This window comes from Phycodurus eques, chromosome 18, assembly GCF_024500275.1.
Source record: "Phycodurus eques isolate BA_2022a chromosome 18, UOR_Pequ_1.1, whole genome shotgun sequence".
Classification (NCBI taxonomy): Eukaryota; Metazoa; Chordata; class Actinopteri; order Syngnathiformes; family Syngnathidae; genus Phycodurus; species Phycodurus eques.
Window position 1 is genome coordinate 9,325,038 of NC_084542.1, and position 22,742 is coordinate 9,347,779.

The following is a 22,742-nucleotide window of genomic DNA, read 5'->3' on the forward strand; positions in this document are numbered from 1 at the left end:
TTTAAAAATAGTCAGAAATCACCACGCCAATTGAATTTCAAGATCATTAACTACATGGAGATCGGGTCGTTTTCATGAGTTTTGGTGAAATGTCAACACAGAGAGGATCTAACCCGCAGACATTTTAACATTCCTACTGTAAAAATCTCTGGTCCTTAGAGCCTTGTCGAGGACCAACAGTACCCATTCATCTATCTCATCTAGCTTTTCTACTGGAATGCAAAGTAATGTTAATATTTATGTAGAGTGGACCTAGTATCGAGCCTTGTAAAACACTCGTTTTCTATTGTAACGCCAGGAAATTTTGTGATTCATGTACTGTATACTGTAAATATCTGTGGACTGAATAGCGAACCTTGTGGAATGCCACCAGTTTTGTACTGTAACATTAGGGTCGTCAACATAGTGCCCAAAGACCACATGAATAGTCAGCTATTAGTACTACTAGTCGTAATTAGTAGTAGCTATTCTTAAAATAGCTCACTAGTGATGAGACGTTGTGATTTCCGCAGACTGTTGTAGAAGTAAACATTTGAAAATGTAAACGCTTTTATAGTATGGAAGGGTTGCATATAGATATTCATCTGTTTCATACATTGTTAAATCATTGTTAATTATTGTAAGAACTCATTGACAAAATCAGTGTCTGCACATACAGTAGATGATGATTTCCTCACTCGGGTTACAGCATTAATGAATAATAACATAAAGGTAAGATGAGCAAAAGTGTTATCTCACTAGAGTATCAGAATAGTAATCCTTCACATTAATCAGTACTCAAGAATTAAAGTAGCTCTCAGTTTCAAAAAGGTTGCTGAACCCTGATATAGAGTTTAATGTAAAAATCTGTGGAGCTAATGTCGAGAGCCTTATGGACCACCCCTAACGATCTTATTTATTTTTTACATAGTACAATTTAAAAATCTGTGGATCTACCAAACAGCCTTATGGAGCTTTACCAGTTTTCTACTTGTCCTGTTACATTTGTTTATTTTGATTTCATGATTCACATTTGAAAAATATTTTAATCAACATATCGTCAGAGTCTAATCATATGTGTACACATTTTGAGTTTTGTTGCTTTATTTTGTGAACTTAATGATGCCATTCCCCCCAAATAAACAAACTCTAAACACGAGATTGTGGCAAAAACAACACACTTTATTTACTAGGCAGTATAGAAAAGTATCAAAAATGTGAAAACTTGGCTTGTATAAATGTTTCTTATAAAATGATGTATGCACAGCTAATATTAAACAAGGTGTAACAAAGGTTTTAAAAAGACAGACAAAAAGTGTTTGAAATGGATTACTGCAAGACGCCAATTGACTATGTGTAAGACAAAACTATTCAAATACATATATATTCAAAAAAAAAAAACATGCACAGTCTTAATTTTCATAAAATAGCAGTGTTTAGTACTTTTTTTAAATTGATAAAATTCAAGTGCATCTTGATGTCACTCCTGCTGGGTGAAGCATGTGGTTTCACACATACGTGTCAATGTACTGTACAGTATCCGTAAATCCTTTTTCCATATAACATATTTGTTCATTGAATGCTTCCCCATCACAAAAAGAAAAATGAATGAAATTAAAAGGTGACAATGTGTGAAACAGTTAATACTAGTCACGTTGTCCCTTTCCTCTGCGTAAAGTACGACTGACATTAATACAGCATGTTCAGTAGTTATGTGTTTAATAAGAGGTGACGTGCACCAAACACTTGAAATTATCAGAAGACCCATTACAGCCTTTAAAAAAACAATAGTAATAAAATTCAACAAATAGGTCAGTTTTCAATCCATGAAGATGCCACTGGATACGCAATAAAGTTAAGATGGCTTAAATACTAAAATTGTCCAACACCGCTCCAATGGCCAATTGTGTAGGAATACAAATAAAAAAAAAACATCATCAAAACATAGAAAATAAATTAATCAACTTGTTCTTTATATTAATATCAAAATTCAGAATTAACAGTACAGCCCAATGCTAATGATATATCCCCGCAATTTCAAAACAACAATGATAATAAAAAAAACAAAAGACAGGACCAAAAGAGACAAAACAAAATTGTAAAAAAAAAAAAAGAAAAACCCAAAGCAAATGTCTATATATGGAAAAAAATGTATAGTCTTTGTTTGGTCAACCAGGTGGCATGGAGCCTCTCCCAACTGTTGTAGCACAACAAATACGCCACCATCTTGCGCCGTCTACGCGACCAGCGTCCTCATTGGGAACGCGTTGACATACTTGATGTGGCTCTGCTCGGCCGCCATGACGCTCTCCTCGGTTTTCCCACAGGTCGCCTGCTCCCACGAGCTCAGCGGCTGTCGGGATAACAAATGACGACGTTGGGATTTCAAACTAAAAATACACGTGGGCATTTACATTTTGTTAACCTGTGTGCTCAAGGGCCACATTTGAGTTTTACAATAGACAAATGAAACTGATCAATGGTAGTGGGGGGCAGAGGGGTGGAATGAAATACTTTATATACGTAAAATATGTAAAAAGGTTTATTTCAATACCAAAATATGTTGTGCTCCTTTTGCATTTGTATTTGTAATTAATTTCAATATAATTCATTAAATAATTATTTCATAAAATGAAAAAATAAATGCAGAAGTATATGTAATTCTTTTTATTTTGGTATATTTTATATTTACAATAAATGAATTAACTAAATATTGAGATGAATAAATACATATAAATAAATACAAATGAATAAATAATAAACGAACTGATTTTGGTAAAGCAGGGCTAAATTAATAATTAACAATAATTTATTATTTATCATTTTGTTATATCAAATTTATACTAATTTCGAATTGAATTATTTATAATTTAATCATATTTTATTAACCAGGTAGTTGAAAAAATTAAAATGGTTTTTCTTTTACTATTTTTTTTTAATTTTTTTTTTCAGACTCAATTAATTAAAAGACATTTGAATGAGATGAATTAATAAAAAGAAAAAATATATAAAGAAAATGAATATATTATAACTAAGCAATCAAAGGAAAAACAGCCAAATTAATGTGATAATTATTTTTAATATAATAATTCATGCATTTTATTATAATTTATTAACCAATTATTTGATTAAAAAAAGGCATTGTGTAAATTTTTTTGTTTTATTAGTTTTTTATTTTACTATTAACAATAAATCAGTTTAAATAATTCTTGCATACCGGTAACTGGCTGTCAGAGGTCCTGTGAGGAAGGAGGTAGGCTTTGTGTTCATCTTCGCTTAGCAACGAGCTTGTGAGCAAGTCCTGATTGGGTGGAAAAAAACAACAACCTTGAATTAGAGATTGTCTTGATTGATGATGACAACGGAGGAACTACGAGGTTGGACTTACTGGTACTTCCTGTGCGGGGCCGTTTGGCGAGAAGAGCTGTGTGTTAAGTTCTTGGCCTTCCCACTGCATGTATGGACTCCTTTCACATGGAGACTCCACCTTGAAAGTTAAAAAACAGCCAATGCTGTCAAAAAATGAAATCCTTCACGCTAATTGAATGTACAGGAAGTGTTTTAAGGATCAAATGAACATGCTTAGCGGTCATACAAGTGAACATGCAAACTCCACACATGAAGGATGGAGCCCGGATTCTGACCCCCTACCTTGGAACTGTGAGATGGCTGTGCTTAACCACTCAGCCGCCAAAATGTTAACACGTAAAAAAGAATTTAAATATTATTTCATCATCATTTTTATTTTATGTGCATATAATTGTCGTAATGACAAAATCATAACTGCTGTTAAAATTTGTATTTTAAAGCTTTATAGTTTTTTCTATGGAAAACACAAATATAAATAGGAAAGGTCTCTTTTCATTTGTTAATATAGGCTCTCCATGTTGCAGATTTTGACCTAATGCAGACGTGTCTGGAGCCCCCCGCACTGGTTTTCAGTGTATGTTTGCTTACCTCTTGTTTGATCTTCTTCAGAGGCGGCTGCTCAATGGTGCACTCCATAGGCTCCTGCTTAATGGACTCCACCATCTGCTGATCCAAAGCAGTCTGGAGATGACAAACAAGGATTTAACCACAGAGGGCCCGATTTACTACGATACCAAATACTACGCGCTAAATTGTGTGTTCACACTTTTAGGTTGTGCGCACCCTTGATGGGTGAGTTGCGAGTGATCTACTAAGATTGTGATCTTTTACTACAAATTTAGGATGCCAAAGAGCATTTAGGACGTCTTGGGAACAATTTTTCAAAGTCAAATATTCCCACTTTCCCCAGAAATAAAAATCCATGTCAAGATTCCCAAATTCATGGTGATGTCATATGAATGGAACTTTTATTTTCACATTTATCTTCTAATTCAAACAATTCCAATCTTTCAATGTCCAGGTAGTGACAGACATTCAGGCTACTACTTACGATATTCCAAGAATTTCATTTTTTTAGCCTACCGGTGATTAAATTTTTTCCATGAAAAAATTCCCAAATGAATGGAGATATTTTACAAATTAAGCTCATCCTTCCATATTTTACCAATTGAATCACTTCAACTACAAAATGTTTAGCTCATTCAGGACAGCTTGGGAACAATTTTTCACATTCCCCAAATTCCTCTCTTTCGTATTCCACATTTTGATCACAGAATTTCCAGATGAATGTCGACATTTATAAATGTAGCTAATCCTTTTAAATTGTTCAACCGAATCCAACCATTCTTACTTCAAAATAGCTAACATAGCATATAATTTCAAAATAATCCATCATTCAATAATTTATTTCACCTCATTTCTGCTCCTGTACTTCACTACAGTAGATTTGAATGTTAAAAATAGTTCCCGAGACCTGAATATTTTTATTCGGAGCACCGAACTGATGTATGTAGCTGTATTCTACGTTCAGTTTTTAATCTAATTTCTTTTAGGTTATAAAAAAAAAACCTCAAATGAGGGATTCAGCAGTGCTGCATTGGCTCTTTTAATGCTGGAGATCGCACACCCGTGGTTTAGGTGAAGAGATTTCTTGCTCACCAGCAGCTTGAGCGGACCATACTTGGCCTCCTGCAGGGCCAAGGCGGCTCTGAAAGACGTGGCCGTGCAAGGAGATGATCCCAGGATGGAACGGCGAATGTTAGGAGTTGTGAACCTGCGAGAGAGCGCCATTATTCATTTAGAAATCTCTAATAATAATAATAAGAAGAAGAATTCATCTTATTTATAGGCGCCTTTCAAGCCACTTAAGGTCACTTAACAAACAGTTGAAAGAAATCAAGCAATACAATAAAAATAACAGATCAGTTAGAATGACAAATGATACGGGAAATGTTAAAAGTGAATGGGCAGTCCGGAATAGTGTGGATTTGAAGAGGGTTAATGAGTCTGTGTTTCGGAGGTCAGGTGGTCATGTTTGAAAGCAAATCGCAGAGAGCAACTCACATGTCAATGTCCTTCTGAGTCTTGGCGTCCACGGGCGCTCTTATTGGAAGATGGTCGCTGTCCGAGTGCTCCGGACTCATCGATTGGTTGAGCAACTGTGAGACAAAAGGGAGGAATACCTGTTAGTATATGCTTGTAAAGGTAGGTGATGAGATTTAAAACCATGGCAACAAGTCAATGTCGACGATTGGGTCGCATCTAACCACACGCTAGCTGGTGACGCTAACTACCTGCGAGAGCAAAAAGGCCCAGGAGTAAATCAAAGCCATGTAGAAATTCATCTAACATTGAGATACTGTATTATTTTTTATTGTTATATTACTGTTTTAAATGACATATATCCTTCTTCATAACATAAAGCCAACATTTAGCCTCTATTAAGAGCCGGTATTCCCAAAACTACCAGTAATTGGTAGTTTTGGCAAGCCAACTGAACGTGGGTTGGCCAAAAGTGGTATGGTGCAAAAACGATGGAGCATCACACAAAAAAAGAAAACCAGGAACTAGTACATCCAAATGCTTATATTAAGAGCATCGTTTCCACAAACGTCGGGGCCACCAATCAGTTATGTAACTCATTCATTGCCCCGGATATTTTTATCCATCAATTGGAATCCAACCGTTTTACTGCCACACACGAATATATACAGTACATCAATAATGTTTTTCAAGGGTTAGGCGTCGGGAAGGATTTCCCCAGTTTGTCTGTGAATATTTAGTTTGTAAACCACTGTGATGACGAACAGATCACTGGAGATGGCGACGTTGCATCGCTTTGGATTTAAGATCAGCACAGCAGATTAGGGGATGAATCTCAATTTCCACGTCGATTATGAGGAAGAGAAATGACAACATGTTGGAAGTTGGACAAGTTTAGGCATCTCACACTGGAAGAAAGGATATGTACAGTATATGTATGGTATAAAAGGAGTACGTGTCGTAGTAGGTAGTAGAATGTGTGTGTTGTATTTGCGAGCAAGGACGACCCCGTTCATGGAGTGAATGGCGAGACCCATTTACAAAAGCCACTGACGTTCAACTCGAGCCATGCAGTGAGTCACAGCGTCACTCACAGCACGTTTTATCGTTGTACTTTATATCTGTAAATGAATTATTCTGCCATCGAAAGCCCTTTCTCAGTCTTGTGTTTGTTTTATAGTTTGAGGTTTTGTTTCTCTCAACATTTTGGTCAGAAACAAGTGTTTTTGGTGGAACCAATCCCTGTTCTACTTCCGATTACTTAAGGACGGAAACAGCTAGCTTTTTTTCTGGTGAAAGAAGAGAGTCAACGCTAGCTTTTGACAGATTCGCTGCTTATATTGTCACAGAACACAATACTGTGTGGATCTTGAAAGACTAGACAACATGCTCTAAAATGGCTGGCAATATGGGCAACTCATTGATCAGGCACCCAATTAACGCCACGATTCCACCAAACCTGACACGGGTTGACCATCACTGTGTAAATAGTGTGTTCTTTCCATTCCTGTTTTCAACACGGCATGGAAAATGGCTTGCCCAAAAGTGGTACAGTACAGATAGCTTGGCACCTGGTGCAGCTTGGTGGCAATAGCGAACTAGAAGAGTTGTTGTGATGTAACTAACATAGACGCTTACTGAGTCAATGACAGACTCCATGAACTCGGGCATGGTGCTGGTGCCACTCTGCGCCCGCGAAGCCGAGACGCTCTCCTCGGGCAGGCAGCTCTGATCCAGTGGAAGGGTGGGTGCGGTGGCCTGGTGATTAGCTAATGACATGGCCACGCCCTCCAAGGTGTGAGTTAACGGGCTCTGGCTGGGCCAGCTTGGATAAGGCAAGTCGATCTGGGCAGGGGAGGGAAAAAAACTGTAAGATGGGAGCATCAAAAAAAAAAAAAAAAAAAAAAAAAAGAAGCAAACTGTCCAAGGGTGACAATAAGAGAAGGGGCGTGCAAATGGAAGAAAACCAGAAAGGGAACTGAAGTTGGCAGGAGGGTGACAGTAGTATTGTGTTGCACAAGGGGTCGTGGACACACACACACACACACGCACACACACACGGAGTAAGACGAGGTCCTGTTTCATCACTTCTCTGCAGCAACAGGGCCCCCCAGATGTTTCCTTCATCGTATTCACACAAAGCTAACCGCTGTCCCTGCATACCCAGGGTCAGCCTATGTGCACATAAATCCTGTTGTCACACACACACACACACACACACACAGGAGCAAGTGTGCAACTCACTGGTATTGACGGCTGGCCTCGTAGCTCATTCTCGGTCGACATGAGCAGCAGTTCGATCTCTTTCACCCTCTTCTCCTTCTCAGGGTCCTCTTCACAATAGTGTCTCTGGTAGATAACAGAAAAAGCCATATATTACATTTGTGGCAGTTCATAATCGTATAATTGTTTACATTTTTAATAAACATGAAGCTTTTTGTACCTGTATGGCGGTAGTTCCGTGCTGGGGGATGCTCAGGATGTTCAGGTGCAAGGCCATAGGGAAAGGCACCTGTTTAACCAATCACAAGTAAGTATATTTGACAGTATATGGCAGAATTGACAGAAGGAGCACAACGATTTTTACCATTTATAAAAAAAAAAAAAAAAAGTTTCCACAAGTGACTTTAAGGGACAGCATCTGATTGAAGCATTGGACAGGTCGTGTTTAAGGAGGTCGTAAACCAGCAAACCGTACAACAAATGCTTACATCTGTTTCGTGACTAACAAACAAAAAATAGCGAGAATGGAAGATCCTGACCACTGAATCCTACAATGAACAGGGAGACAGTGGAAGGACGACAGAACGGAAACGATTTGGCTGAACATATGGGATGTAGATGAAAGCCTAGTGGTGACATTCTTGATTAATTATAGACGGTCAGGATGGACAAAACTGATATCAGGTATCAACGTATCGGGAATTGGGTACTCGTAAAGGCTGCCGATACCAGCAACTGATACTTAAGGAAAAAAATAAATAAATCTGACATGGAGTAGGTCCATCCCGCCAGTAGTTGCCGCTATACAGCGACGGTTTGACACATCATCGAATCATCATGTGCTTTAGAAAGAAAGAAAGATCTTTGTTCGCAAATACTGTATCTGTCATTGTCTTAATTGAAATTGTATGTATCAAAAATACATGTGGTAACAGTACTCGGTATTGGTAGCGGTGAGTACTTATGAATACTCGTACTGTTATGGGTCTGAAAAAAAGTCGTATTGAACATCCCGAATAGACGGTCGAATGAAGTTTTGTTGAGACAGGTGAAGAGAGAATTGCAACAGTCAGGAAGTGAGGAGACACAGGCATTAATGAGAATTTCTAGTTCAGAATAAAATAATATGGACCAAAGTTAAAGCCAGTTACGCAAACAACATCACGCATGGCAAACTCACTCGTTGCGAGTCGGACATGTAGGCGTAGCTGAGTGGTGACATGGGGGGCAGGTGCGTGTGACTGGGCGAGTGGTGCGGGAAGGCCAAGATGTGGCCGGCTGGCTTGACGTAACCGTGGCCGAGCGACAGCGGCGAGCCAGCGGCCTTGGAGGTAGCGCTCTGCAGGTAGCCCTCCTGCTCTACCTTCCGCCGCATGGTAGAGTTCCAGTGGTTCTTGATGGCGTTGTCGGTCCTGCGGGTGACATGAATTGCATAAAGGAGATTCTGTGGAAAGGTCTGCTGTTAGCATGACTTTAAAAAGAAAGGACATTAGGCGCTGGAAAATTTTTTATTATAAAGTGATTGTCAAATTATTATGAGAAAAATAATAACTAATTATATTGTTCCATCCATCCATTTTCAGAGCCGCTTTTCCTCACTAGGCTCACGGGTGTGCTGGAGCCTAACCCAGCTATCATCGGGTAGGAGGCGGGGTACACCCTGAACTGGTTGCCAGCCAATCGCAGGGCACATACAAACAAACAACCAGTCACACTCACATTCATACCTACGGGCAATTTAGAGTTGTCAGTTAACCTACCATGCATGTTTTTGGGATGTGGGAGGAAACCACAGTGCCCGGAGAAAACCCACGCAGGTACGGGGAGAACATGCAAACTCCACACGGCGGGGCCGGGGATTGAACCCCAGTCCTCAGAACTGTGAGGCAGACGCTCTAACCAGTCGTCCAACGTGCCGCTTTAATTATATTGTTTAAAAAGGCAAATTGAAAATATTAAATTTTTTATCCAATAATGTAACCTTTTTTTAAATAAATTTTAATAATAATGTCATACATTTATAAAATAATACAAGGATACAAAATAATTTCACTTTTTAAAAACTTAGTTAAAAATACAACATTTTATTATATAATAAAATTTGTCACACATTTATAATATAATACAAGGATGAAAAATTATTTCACTGAAAAATAATTTTGATTAAAATTATAACATTTTATTATATAATAATAATAATAATGCTAAATTTAGCTTAATATTACAACATGTTCTATTTTTTTCTCAAAATAAATACTGGAATAAAATCATGCAACTATACAATCGAAGTGAAATAAAGTTTTACTTTTTTAACATTCTTTATTTTTGTATTAAAAAATATTAGCTTTCATCTTAATATTGCTAAACCATCGTTAATTTTATCGAAAAGCAAAAGAAAGAGAAATCCCAGCGTCATGATAATAAATATGGGTGAGTTATTTATTGGGTGGCGTCATGGTGATCGACTGGTTAGAGCGTCAGGCTCACAGTTCTGAGGACCTGGGTTCAATCCCCGGCCCTGACTGTGTGGAGTTTGCATGTTGTTTGTTTGTATGTGCCCTGCGATTGGCTGGCAACCAGTACAGGGTGTACCCCGCCTCCTGCCCGATGACAGCTGGGATAGGCTCCAACACGCCCGCGACCCTAGTGAGGAGAAGCGGCTTGGAAAATGGATGGATGGATGGATTTATTGGGTCACTGACTAAATTCCTTTTCATTAGGCACGCGGTTTCTTAGCAAAGGGCTTTTTGATGCATTTTTGTTGATAAATTTATGTCTGCTGCATTCATGCATGCGTCATTAGTGTACTGTATCTGCAGTATGTGTTGATGTAAAAATAATACAATAATACTTTTGTGAACCCCTGCTTGAAAAGGAATCTCCTGCCAACTATTACAATATGACAATACTAGATTTTTTTTTTCCTCATCTCCATTGGCCATCCGTCCATCAGGCTCACCTGCCGGGGAGCTGCTTGGCGATCTCGGCCCAGCGGTTTCCCAGCTTCTCGTGCGCCTGGTAGATGATGCGGTCCTCCTCCTCCGTCCACGAGGTCTTCTTCACCTCCGGGTTGAGGTGGTTGTGCCAGCGTTCGCGGCACTGCTTGCCGATGCGGCCCTTCAGGTGCTTGGCGATGACCGACCAGCGCTTGGCGCCGTACTTCTGCACCAGCTCGATTACCTGCGAAGGACGTTGAACGGACAGGGAATTAAAGAACTTCCAACCTTCCGGAACAATTGCTTCACCTTCCCCACACGCCTTCACTCTTTCTTTATCTTTGCGTAGGTGACCCAGAACACCTGCTGAACGAACGCTGAGGGAATTTCCAGTGGAACGTTAGCCACCCTGCTAATCATTACAGCGACACCTGGCCGGAAACGCAACCCACTCGGACATGTCCAATAAACGTCTCGCAGGTCGGTGGAGACAACACGTTGGTGTTGTGTAACTTTTTGGAGTGGGTGTGAAAGTGTGCAGCAATGTGTTGCTTCAGAAAAATTTATTTAACACACAGGAATTACTGAAGCTGAAGTCTCGCTTAGCGCACCTTTTGTTTCTTTTCTTAAGATGCTATGCTTGACTGCGGGTGTTAAAAGACTTTTGAAAATCCATTTTACTTAGCTGATGGTAGTGTTACAGTTTGAAAATGTGTTTTTTTTCCTCTTATTTTTCTCAAGATGCTGCACCTCTTCTGTTGGGGGTGCCAGAACACTTGAACATTAAAAAACGAAAGAAAAACAATTGGCAGATTTTTTTTTTTTTTTTATCTGATTCACGTTTTTTTTACTCGATCCCCCGCTTATTCGTGTTTTTTTTTTAACCAATCCCTGCTTATCCGTTATTTTACCCCGATCCCCCACTTTTTCCGCATTTTTTTCATCCATTCCCCACTTATTCTCATTTTTTAACCCCAATCCTCATCTTATTTTTTTTTTTTCTTGATCCCCGCTTATTCACGTTTTTTCTTACATTATAGCCTGCTTTTTTATTTTTATTTTTATTTTTTTTAATGGCAATTACAAGGGAGCGTCGATTATTTTCGCTATTCGCAATTAGGGTTGGTCCCCATCAGTAACAGTTTACTGTCTTGAGTATTGAATATTTTGGCCTAAGCCATCTCTTTGTAAGGTTTTGTCATGGAATAATTGGGTTGGATTAAATACCTCTGCCAACGACGTATGATTGCTTGTGTGCAACTTCCTGTCTATAGCTTTTGATGCAGAATATCTTGATCCAATGTGAGGAAAATTTGCCAGAAGGTGTCATTTAAAACAAGGATAGTTTTATTATTTTTTTATTTTATTTACGTCAACAGGTAAACAAGCAATACAGTACTTCCTATAGGAAATAATATGAATCCAATTAATCCATTCCAGACACCCAAAAATATTAACAGAAAATACATGTTATAGATAATAACTTAAGCCTTACATACAAAGCAGTGTGAAATAATTATAAATGACTAAAAAAGTTGATAAATGAACATTTAACATGACTTTTACCTTTATTGATGCATATACAGCAAAGAGTGGCAAAAGGGGAGCCATTTTCAGAGTTCTTTCTTGAATTATATCGCGTTTCCTGGCAACTTTATTAAATAGCCGACACTTGGAACTTTCTGTCATATTGTGTAAAAAGGGTTCAACAGACAGCAAGACACAATGAAACACAGTGAAAACCTTATATAAACAGTCCAAGGCAATAACAAGCCTCCCGTTCTGCTCTGCAACACTGACAACTGGGGATAACATTTGCATAACATAATCGTAAACGTCAGGCCTTCAAAATAAAAGCACACTGGTATGATAGATTCACCATACTTTATTTGGCCATATGGTGGCTTATTAGTAGTTGCACTCAAACTATTTTGTGTGCCCGTAAAATAAGCCACCATGTGGCCCAAGAAAGTGTGGTAAAACTGTGTTGTTATACTAATGCTTTTATTTTGAAGACCCAACTTTTGACAGGATGTGTTACGCAGAGCTTGCATTGTGGAATATGCCTTGCCATCGGCTGAGCCCTTTATACACAAATTAAGAAATACTTTCGATGAACGCGGATCGATCGATTCCGGAAATAGAATGGCAGAGTCATGTGTTTTTATTTATTTATTTATTTTTATTTTTTTGGAGTGAATGTAAAAAAACTGGGCCAAAACTGGGACAAAATTTTGATGAACAAAAAGTTGAAATCCAAATCATATAAAAAAAAAAAGGATCATCGGAAAACCAATATTCCACTGTAGGGTGAAAACTTTCACATGAAACAAAATGTGTTAGATTCAGCTCTGTTTATTCCCAATCCGAACCAGATTGCCTGTGTGACACAATTGAAATTTAACATGAAAAATACCCATTTAATGTGTTTGGCTGCCTATATGTCTTCTGTCTTGGCCAATATCAATATCAATAGATCTGGGGAGCCTTCTGAAATTAGTCTTTCAATGTGTTTTTGTTGTTGTTTTTTCTTACCCGCTGGTCTTCCTCTTTGGTCCAAGGCCCTTTGATGAGTTCTGGGTTGAGAACCTTCTGCCACCTGTGCTGACACTGCACATCTGTACGGTTCTAGTGCATCAAGAAACAATGGGACACATTACTTACACCGCTGCGCAAAGAAAACAACAATTTAAAGGAAGAGTTTGCAGTTTTTGTTTTTTTAAGAACACACTAATTGCCGGTCACCCCTGCAGCGTCGCGCTGACCTGTTAGCTTGGGCTTTATGAGCTTTGCTGAAATTATTTTGGGATATCCACCTCTGGAAAAAAAAAATAACATTTTGCTAACAGCTGGGCCTAAAACTAGCAAAACAGAAGCAGCGCGAAGGGACCTCAAGCAGCTGACAAGATTACAGCGATGCGGAATTAGGAACATTGCTGCTTTACAAGTACTTTTATCACCTTTTTTGGATTTATAATCTATTGTATATTAAAAAACAAACTTCAACCAGATACATTTTCTGTTATAGTAACACCCAATTACAAATACGTCATGCTACCAATGTGGCTAGCTAACGTTGGCTCGTCTCCAGTCCTAATGCTGGTTTAATATTGCTAGCGCTGTTACTTTATTGAAGCTGGACAGTGTTCTTTGGGACTACTTATCACAACTACACACTTATATATTGGATAAGTGGCATGAAACTAAAAACTGCAAACTTCTGCTTTAACTTACACCAGAGTGCCTTGAATGCCTTGACGTTTTTGTGGCGTTGCGTAGACTTACGGATAGTAAACTCGCGATGAGTTTCCAGTCGTCGGCTCCGTGAAGCTCGGCGAGTTTCTTCAACTTCTCATCCTGGTTAACAAATTATGAGTAAAGGTTAAAGATCATATTTCAGAGTTTTGGTGAGACAGCTTTCAAAGTGTGAGTGCGTACCTCCTCTCGCGTCCAGCGTGTTTTACCAAGGTGCCTCTTCCCGGGCTTTGCCAGCGAGCCGTCATAATCGTGGTCATACGTCTCGTTCTCCTCCTCATCCTCCTCGCTGCTGTAAACACTGTGGATGGAGAAACAGGCAAGGTCACACAGTCTCTCAATTCGCTCATCATAAAAGATCTCATCACGCAACTTGCCAGAACCAGTCATTCTTGAAGGTTTGGGTGCAGGCGTTTTGCCAAGACACCCATAAGACGCTCAAGTGAAGATGGGAGGGCGTGGGGAGGGGACTTTATGGATGAACAGGTTCTTATGTTTTTGGTTTCTACAGATACTGGGATCGGCACATGCGGTGGTAATTTCACGAGCCCGGCTTGTTCAGACCTGCAGCTGCATTGTACACCGCTCACACATGCACACGCTGACTGTAACCAATCAGAATGGAGAGCAGGCGGCAGCGTGGAAGGCAAAGGAAAGGCGCTGTTACAGTATGACAGGTGAACAGGAACTGCTCTCAGGTGTAGGACAATGTTCCGCAACTTCCCGATTCACCGCTGTGAATTGGAGAACTAGCGGCTGCAAAACTTAGAGGAACTTTTAGAACAAGATACATTTAGCCCACAAATCCTCATGATACATCCTAATCAACGTTTGAAATAGCTCTATAAAGGAAAATGGCAGTAGAGGTGCAGCAATTCATCGATGACAATGAATTGATTATTATATAAATCGATAACTATTTTGATAATCGATTAATCGTTTAGAGACATTGTTCAACTTAAAATTGTACAAATCCTTGGAATTTCAGCCTCTCAACAGTAAATATTGTCAGATTTCTGTAGTCCTCCGTGGAAGCAGACTGGTTATCTTTGTGTTGAATCAAAATTACATGTTTGCAAATAACTGAATTGTTATCAATTTGTGCATTTTCTGCACTGGTAATTTGAAATAACATCCTGTTTTTTTTTTTTTTTTAATAAAAATGTGAATACCATTTTTTTAATCTACTTTATCGATTAATTGGAAAAAAAAATATCAAGAGATACATCAATTATTAAAATAATTGTTAGCTGCAGCCCTAAAGCCAAGGCTTTGGTGAGGTTGATGGCCAAGGGAAAAAAAATCGAGGAGATGCCAGACCTTTGGACCTGCTCCAATAATCTACCCTGACCACTGTGCACCTGCATGTGTGAGCAATTATTCAATTTCACTTTTAGTGGGACAAAAAAGATTATTATGAATAGTGTTTTTCAATTCCTGCAACTATATAAGCTTTGTGTCCAGGTAAACAGGCCCACATTTCACATTGATTGCGTACATTTGTGAGTACATTGACAATAATATTTCAGTATTCATACTTTTTGTGGCAGCTTCAAGTGCCGTGAGAATTTTTTCATGTTGGGCTCAATAAAACCTCTGGAATCACTCATCTATCCAGCGCTTTCAATAATTACACAGTGTGAAAGTAAAAATATCCGTGTCGGTTGTCTTTGATACCCATAAATGCCCTGCCATAAAATGTACGTATGTTTAAAAAAAAAAAGGGGGGGGACTAATATGAGAACTTTTTGCCACTTCAATCAGTCACCTTTAAAAAGCAAAAGACAAAATGTCAACGCGAGCCCTATTGGGGCAAAGCCTGACACGCGCCCGTCCACCAGTGGAGTGTGGGGGGCACACGCACGCACGCACCCACGTACGCACGGACGTGCGCGCACACGTATACACAACCACAGCAGCGCCAGATGACCGCCACCTGTTACGGGCGCGCGACCAAGAAGCAGTACGCGTTACCATACGACCCCCTCAAAATGAATAAATAAATAACAATTCTAAACTGTAGTAACACATGTTTTTTGAAAGACCTCAGTAAGTTAAACAACACACTATGTACTCCCCCCCCCCCCCAAAAAAAAAAAAACACGTGTTGGCTTTATTAAAAAAAACAAAAAAAAAAGCAGTAGATGTACGTTGATCTTGGCTGGCGCGTACCTGTTTCTCGGCCGCCGAGTCATGTCAGTCGTCCCCCGGGGTGTGCGGCTCACAAGCTGGGCTGCTACTTTACGTACTTTCGCTCTCGGCGCCGGCCGGGTTTGCTCTCCCGGCGAGCTCGCAAGTTGACATTAGTTTAAACTCATGCAGCCTCTACTATGGCTCCTCCTCCCAACCCTACTCATCTCACCCCCCCCCCCCCCCCACCCACCCCGCCCCCCTGTTTCTTCTTCAAGTACCGGTGAAATTGGCGCTACTCCACGCTCATCCCCACTGCGCATGTTCGAGTTATCTTTAAAAAAATGTGTATATATATATATATATATATATATATTTTAAGCATGTCCTGCTCGGCGACTTGGTCCTGCAGAATGAAGGACCTGTGATCTGTGTAACTTTTCATTTCTGTGCAACAGGGGAGTTTTATATACTGCCTCTGTGGTTCTTTGTATTATAATGGAGACGGTATTTATTGAAAAATGCAGCTGGGCAGGACTACAGGGTTGAGAGGGGAGAGAGGCAGAGAGAAAATAAAAACCACAAAGACATAGGAAAGCGGTCAGAAAAACTAAATATAAAATAAAATAAAAAAGTTCTGCAGTATTGGCACTTCGTGGCGACAATGACCATTGGATAGTTTTTGTTTTTCATGCTGTGTAACTTGAGTACAACTACAATGATAAACATATTACTTCCTTCAACTTGAATCCCAAAGCGTAATATGTTATCAACATGAAATTTTACCAACTGATGATTCATCTGTGCCAACATGGACAAGCGAAAACGCAAACCCGTCTTGAGTATTCAAATTAAAAATGAACGGCACCAAGTAAACTCACCACTTAATTCACGAAGGTTTAATTTACGAGGCAACCATGAAGGCATTAGTGTACCAAAAGGCGCGTTTAGGCGGCTGGTCGGCGCTCAACTTTTTTTTGGTTGTTTTTTTTCTCCATCATTTTTCAAGCGTTACTTCTCGTTCTGAAAGGAAGAAGGAAGTTAGCGTAGCGAGCGAGACGAAGTAAACAATTGCGGAATGACCTTTTGGCATACGAGGAAAGTGAAGTTGCGCTGCGCTATCTTTTTTCTTTTTTTCCTTTTGCGCGCGGAGAGCTGTCAGAACTCAGAATGCTGCAGATAACATTAAAGATGTTTGTCGGCGATAACAAGGCGTTTATAACCTCGCGAGAACAAAGAATGCACTAACTCGACCACAAGTCCAGTTATGCTATGGAAAACAATGCACTGCCTCTTTGTTTTAACAGTTATCTTAAGGTGCAGCTCTGTGCTTATGCCTTTAAAACCACTAATGTTGGAAACGGAAGCCAGCTGAGCAAGTTCATCAGCTTTTTTTTTTTTTTTTTTTTTTTTTTTTTGAAAGGTGATTTATAGCTTCGTCATAATTTCTCGATACACTCCACAGATCTGCATGGGTGCAGTCTATAGTATGATTGTAATTTTGTTTTACCACTTCCCCCTGCATGTCCTCCATGCACATGGGCTCTTTTCACTAATTTAGGGGGTGGTGGGGGTCACTGCTTTATTTGTATAAATGTGTCTTCGCATTGTATTAGTTCCTCCATACGCGACCGTATTGTCCTGGTCACTTGTAATTACTATCACCCCTGATGAGCCTTTTGTCCCAGGGCAGTCATCAAAATAGTGGCCTGATAAAGAGGTTCAATACACACAGCAGGGCAATGGGCTGTGTAGTTAATTTGTAATGCACTGAGGGCTTCTTAAAAAGAAACATTAACATGGACTATTTTCAGTTTGAATGACTGAAAACACTCATGCATGTTTGTTTATTTATTTACATTTGTATTTGTTGAACCTTTATTTGTCCAGGTAAGGCAATTGAGAACAGATTCTCATTTGTAATGCCGACCTGGCAACAGACAGCTGTGTTAAACAAAGCAAAATAAAAGTAAATGCAAATACATAAACAATAAACTGTACAATGTGATATATGTAGTTATACATTATATTACATCATAGCACATGAGGAATAAACTGATCTAAACAGGCTAAAAACAGGTACGGTAATCATGTACAGTATCCCTCACTAACTTTTTAAACGCTAAAAATTAGATGAATGAAGTGAGTTTTAATTTCTGTTGCAGAGTATTCCAGTCGTTTGGGGAAGAAAATTGAAAAGAAGATTGAGCAAAAGTAGTGCAGACTTTTGGAACATGGAGGTTAATAAAACTGCTGGAACGGAGAGTGTGGGTGGTGGTATGCATGGTGAGCAGAGAGCCAAGATAGGGTGAGGTCTTACCGATGGACTAGTGAATTTGTATTTTAAGGCCAATAGCATACTTTTAATAATGTGTCACATGGCAACCAGGTTGTTTGCCTTGCATGCAGGTTTCAAATCCCACACCTGTGTACACATGCATTCTGCATCTTGTCGTCTGTTCAGTTTAAACTTAATTGATATTGCAAGTTTTGGTCAAGACTGAAATATAAAATATAAATATCCCGTATGGAAGGCCGAACCTGCTTGTAATTTAGGCCACTTAACATTTAAATTTGATTTGCACTTATGCAAATGAATCTACCGCCTCATCTTGCTACATGTAAACTATGAAACGCAAGTATGCCTACAGCTGTTGCCTGCACCTCGAGGGTATTATTAAAAACTACATCTTGCTATCTGAAACCAAATTGAGGGGAGCCTGAGCCAGGCTATGCAAATTAGCCCAGTTGTAGTAGTTGGAGCAGGAAGCCCGAGATCCATTGAATCTTAGCCCGGGACATTTGCATGGGCGCGATTGGACAGGTTAAGAGCAGCCATTTAGACAGCTTCCCCCTTTGCAAAGCATTGTGTGCACAGGTTGGTTCATTTGACTGTTGTTTTTAATGATGGCCCTTGGGCTCCAGATAGCATCCCAACCAAAGTCTCCAATCCACTGCTAAGAACACCACACATGAGATTCTCCATGATTGTTTGATTTAAGAAAAGCCAAAGAGATATAATCTAATTGCCCATAATAGGTTATGCATGGGTATTTACCATATCTCAGTGAAGGAGGTTTTTATTGCTGTTTGTTTATGAGCTCCAAATGCACTCTGTTATTTGGTTGGTTGGAAGGATTACGCATAAACTATTTAACCAAATCAGGCCATTGAACACAAACACCAGAACACTGCAAGTCCCAAATGAAAAGACTTGAAATAAGTCACAAAGTCAGGAAAGCTACAGTTCTACAGTGTTGTATCATAAAGTTGCGAAAGTGCCAAATGGCCACATTGACTTAGGGCAAACCCACCTTAGGCAATTCCTATTGTGCTTGGGCACGCTTGACATCTAATGTCCAAAACGACTTGAAATAATCCAAAACGTCAAGTGTCATATCATGAGGTGGCATACATGTCTTCGGGCGTGCTCTCCTTAGGCAATTGTTACCACACTTGATATTCCACAACGTAGCGACCATCTATTTATTCTATTATTTAGATATATTTAAAGCTTTATACATTACACCAATACAAACGATGCATGTGAGGTGCAGGTATTATTTCCGTCTACTTGGGCTCGCCACACTCACGCTCTACACTGTATTATCTATGACTTTGAATGTGTGTGTGATCACCACAAAAAGTCCACAATATCAAATTACATTAGATTATTATGTACAGTCCAATTAAAACATCTGTGATACCGTGAAACCGCTAAATCTTTACACTTGCGTGACAAGTTAGAAAAAAAATGGCCGAGCATGAGGCACATGCATCATTAAAGTTAATTGTTTGTGTCTTAATTATAACCGTTCCTACGTTTACACATGTAGGACAATTATTAATGTTAACATGTAATTACTAAATGTTTTACCATGGCAACAGTTACCCCCTAAAAGGCTTATTTCCATTATTTGATGACATTCTAATCTATCAGTTTGCTACATAAAGACAAGTAAGATTAAACACATTTCTTCCCAGACTTGTTTGGACCACCTGATTAAGGTGTTGCGTTTCCCCCCAGAGTTGACTTAATGTAATATATATATATATATATATATATATATATATATATATATATATATATATATATATATTCTTATAATACTCACTTCCATCTGCATATTATGGAAAACTTTACATCATGCCTTCTGCCGATTTGTGGGATTATTCTCCCTACCCAGGCTTGTATAAATCGCTATTCCAATATTCTGCAATTGACAGATTGCTATTGTTTGCTTTCACTTAATTCATAGATACTTAAAAATGAACACCTTTGTTTAAAACTACAGCTCTTGCCAAATGTAATTATGGCATATATAAATTGTGATGGCGCAAACAAACTGTGAATGCCACTCAACAATAATGTATTCAATAATAATTTTTTTTGCACATAACTTAAATAAAGTCCAAATCTGATGATCCACCCATTCATTTCGCAATCTGTCCCTCCATCTGTTTCATCCATCTAATCAGTCCGGCAGCTCGCAGATAAAATTAAAAATACAAAAAGGCTTTTCGGGGGAGGAAACAATGTTGTCATTTTTAATAGAGTGCAAATAATTACGTTGGGATAAAGGAAGCCCACAGATAGGCTGACATTTATTTTTAAATGTTTTGTGGCTTCAAAAGGTTGTTTCGTGAGATAAAATCACATTTGCACGCTCCAACGTCTTGCAATATTTTCCATCTCCATTGCGAAGCTTTGGTGTGTTTTTAGCTGCTTTGGGTTTGAGACGTCCTAGAAACATTTGTGGTGTGATGCAGTTCATAGATGAACATAATGTATTATTTTAGCATCCCCTTATTATTTCCACCACATTCTTATAAACCTCAGCAGATGTCTTTTTTCCCCCTATAATTTCACAAAATCCACGTTGCACCTGCTTTTATCAGATTATTATTTGACATTTCCATCCTCTTCTTTTTCATCGACACAGGCATAAACGCAGCAGGATCATGTTATTTTTGACTACGCATGTATAGCACTTCAATGACTCGTTCATTGATAAATATCTGCACTTGCCCGTGAATACATCAGTAGAACTTAGAGGCCACTACGTATATTTTTTAAATCGATATGTTTTCTTGTACGATTATATTGATTATTGAAACAATAAATTGCACAGATTGTCTACATTGTAACCGACGTGAAAACCGAGTGAAAAAAAAGCAACCGTGAAGCTTTGAGAAAATGTAAACTCAATCAGAGACATTGTACAAACATTTGCTATATCCAAACCAATCATATGGAATGTCCTGAAGAAAAAAACAACTGATGTAATGAGTGACATACATCAAAGGGGCAGATCAAGGAAAACAACATCAACTGAAGGAATAAGCATGTTGAGTCGTGTTGCTGCCATCCAGGGTTGAGGAGCAGGGGCGGTTCTATGGGGGCAGTGAAGCCAGGAAGGCCAGTGCCCCCCTAACACTGGGCTTGGGCTTGCCCCCCAAAATGTCGATTTCAATTGTACTCATGATACCAAAACATGCAACCTCATGTATGGAACACACCTGAGGCAATGTCATGGAATGTGAACTCAGAGGTGGCCAGAAACATTTGGTCTGCCAATTTAATGAAAGGTGTAACAAATTGCCACAAGATAATTAACTAAGAAGTTCATTAGGGGCAAGGCAATGCCTCTAAATCCTATTGAGCAGTGATTTCCAAATCTCACATCATACTACTACTAAACAACGAATATACTGAACCAATGATGAGCTTGTCTCAATTTCAATGCCCAAGTACAGTTCAGTAGTATTGAACTTTTTTTCTGCAATCATTTTAATTGAATCATTATTTAAGTACAGTTATTTTCCCTATATTTAAGCACAGTGTTAATGTTGAAACTGCATAATCTTACAGTGGCTTATATTAAAAATACCTTTTAATAATAATAATAAAAAAATCTTATTTTTGATGAACACTTAGGCTGACTACACTACTATTATAATGTTGGTCATTACTTGGAGAGCTAAGTTTGTTTTCGGTGGCATTTGGTGTAAAATGTTTGACCATGATACAGTCACATGGGGTAAGAAAATTAGCTCACACAGTCAACAGTATTTGGCACAAACTAAACACATTCTGCTTCCATAGTGTTATTTCACACACTTTTTACACAAAATGTCATCACAACTCCTGATTACAAAATGCTTATTTTTTTTCTTGCAGGGTTTCCCAAATAAAGGTGGCACGGTGGATGACTGGTTAGCACATCTGCCTCACAGTTCTGAGGACCCGGATTCAAATTCAGCCTCGCCTGTGAGGAGTTTGCATGTTCTCCCCGTGCCCGGGTGGGTTTTCTCCGGGCACTCCGGTTTCCTCCCATATCCCCGAAACATGCATGGTAGGTTGATTGCAGACTCTAAATTGCCCGTATGTGTGAATGTGAGTGCGAATGGTTGTTTGTTTATATGTGCCCTGCGATTGTACCCCACCTCTCGCCCGAAGATAGCTGGGATAGGCTCCAGCACGCCCGCGACCCTAGTGAGGAGAAGCGGTACGGAAAATGGATGGATGGATGGGTTTCCCAAATAGAAAGTTGGGAGCCAAAATGGGTCACGGGTCTGATTAATAATGATCATTTTTCAAATACACTTGGCAATGGAAATGTCAAATTTGAACAGAAAAAGTTTGGGAAAAACCCTAATTATTCTTATTATTATTTTTGTTGCATCATAAAACAGAGGCAAACATGTAAATTCAGCAGTGTAAAATGCAATTTAAAAAACAAAAAACTAAACAAAGAGCTTACCGATACTTGGATGCCATCTCGATCCTAGAGATTTTCAGAAATC

At 39.0% G+C, this 22,742-nt stretch overlaps 1 protein-coding gene across 4 annotated transcripts; it reads right to left on the reverse strand.

Annotated features, from left to right (window-relative positions):
* Nucleotides 1-1,148: 1,148 nt before the first annotated feature.
* On the reverse strand, nucleotides 1,149-22,729 carry myb (v-myb avian myeloblastosis viral oncogene homolog). Of its 4 annotated transcripts, none has more exons than XM_061704580.1 (15): nucleotides 22,700-22,729; nucleotides 13,989-14,106; nucleotides 13,785-13,907; nucleotides 13,086-13,178; nucleotides 10,574-10,794; nucleotides 8,795-9,026; nucleotides 7,835-7,903; nucleotides 7,636-7,740; nucleotides 7,030-7,236; nucleotides 5,413-5,507; nucleotides 5,008-5,122; nucleotides 3,937-4,029; nucleotides 3,368-3,466; nucleotides 3,197-3,280; nucleotides 1,149-2,332 (listed from the first exon to the last, which is right to left on the reverse strand). In XM_061704580.1, exons 1-15 carry the CDS (start codon nucleotides 22,714-22,716, stop codon nucleotides 2,216-2,218), a joined length of 1,788 nt encoding a protein of 595 aa, XP_061560564.1. In that variant the 5' UTR covers nucleotides 22,717-22,729; the 3' UTR covers nucleotides 1,149-2,215. The 4 variants fall into 4 exon arrangements, with proteins under 4 accessions (XP_061560564.1, XP_061560563.1, XP_061560562.1 ...); XM_061704579.1 differs by lacking the exon at nucleotides 22,700-22,729 and adding an exon at nucleotides 15,978-16,112; XM_061704578.1 differs by lacking the exon at nucleotides 22,700-22,729 and adding an exon at nucleotides 15,978-16,015 and having other exon boundaries at nucleotides 13,836-13,907.
* Nucleotides 22,730-22,742: the final 13 nt, after the last annotated feature.

Excerpts from the sequence above, each read along its gene's own strand:
- myb (XM_061704579.1), bottom strand. The coding sequence starts at position 16,000 with ATGACTCGGCGGCCGAGAAACAG. Across the intron at positions 13,179-13,784 it reads GGCATTCAAGGCACTCTGGT|AACCGTACAGATGTGCAGTG; the intron begins GTAAGTTAAAGC and ends TTGATGCACTAG. Across the intron at positions 2,333-3,196 it reads CCTCTGACAGCCAGTTACCG|CCGCTGAGCTCGTGGGAGCA; the intron begins GTATGCAAGAAT and ends TTATCCCGACAG.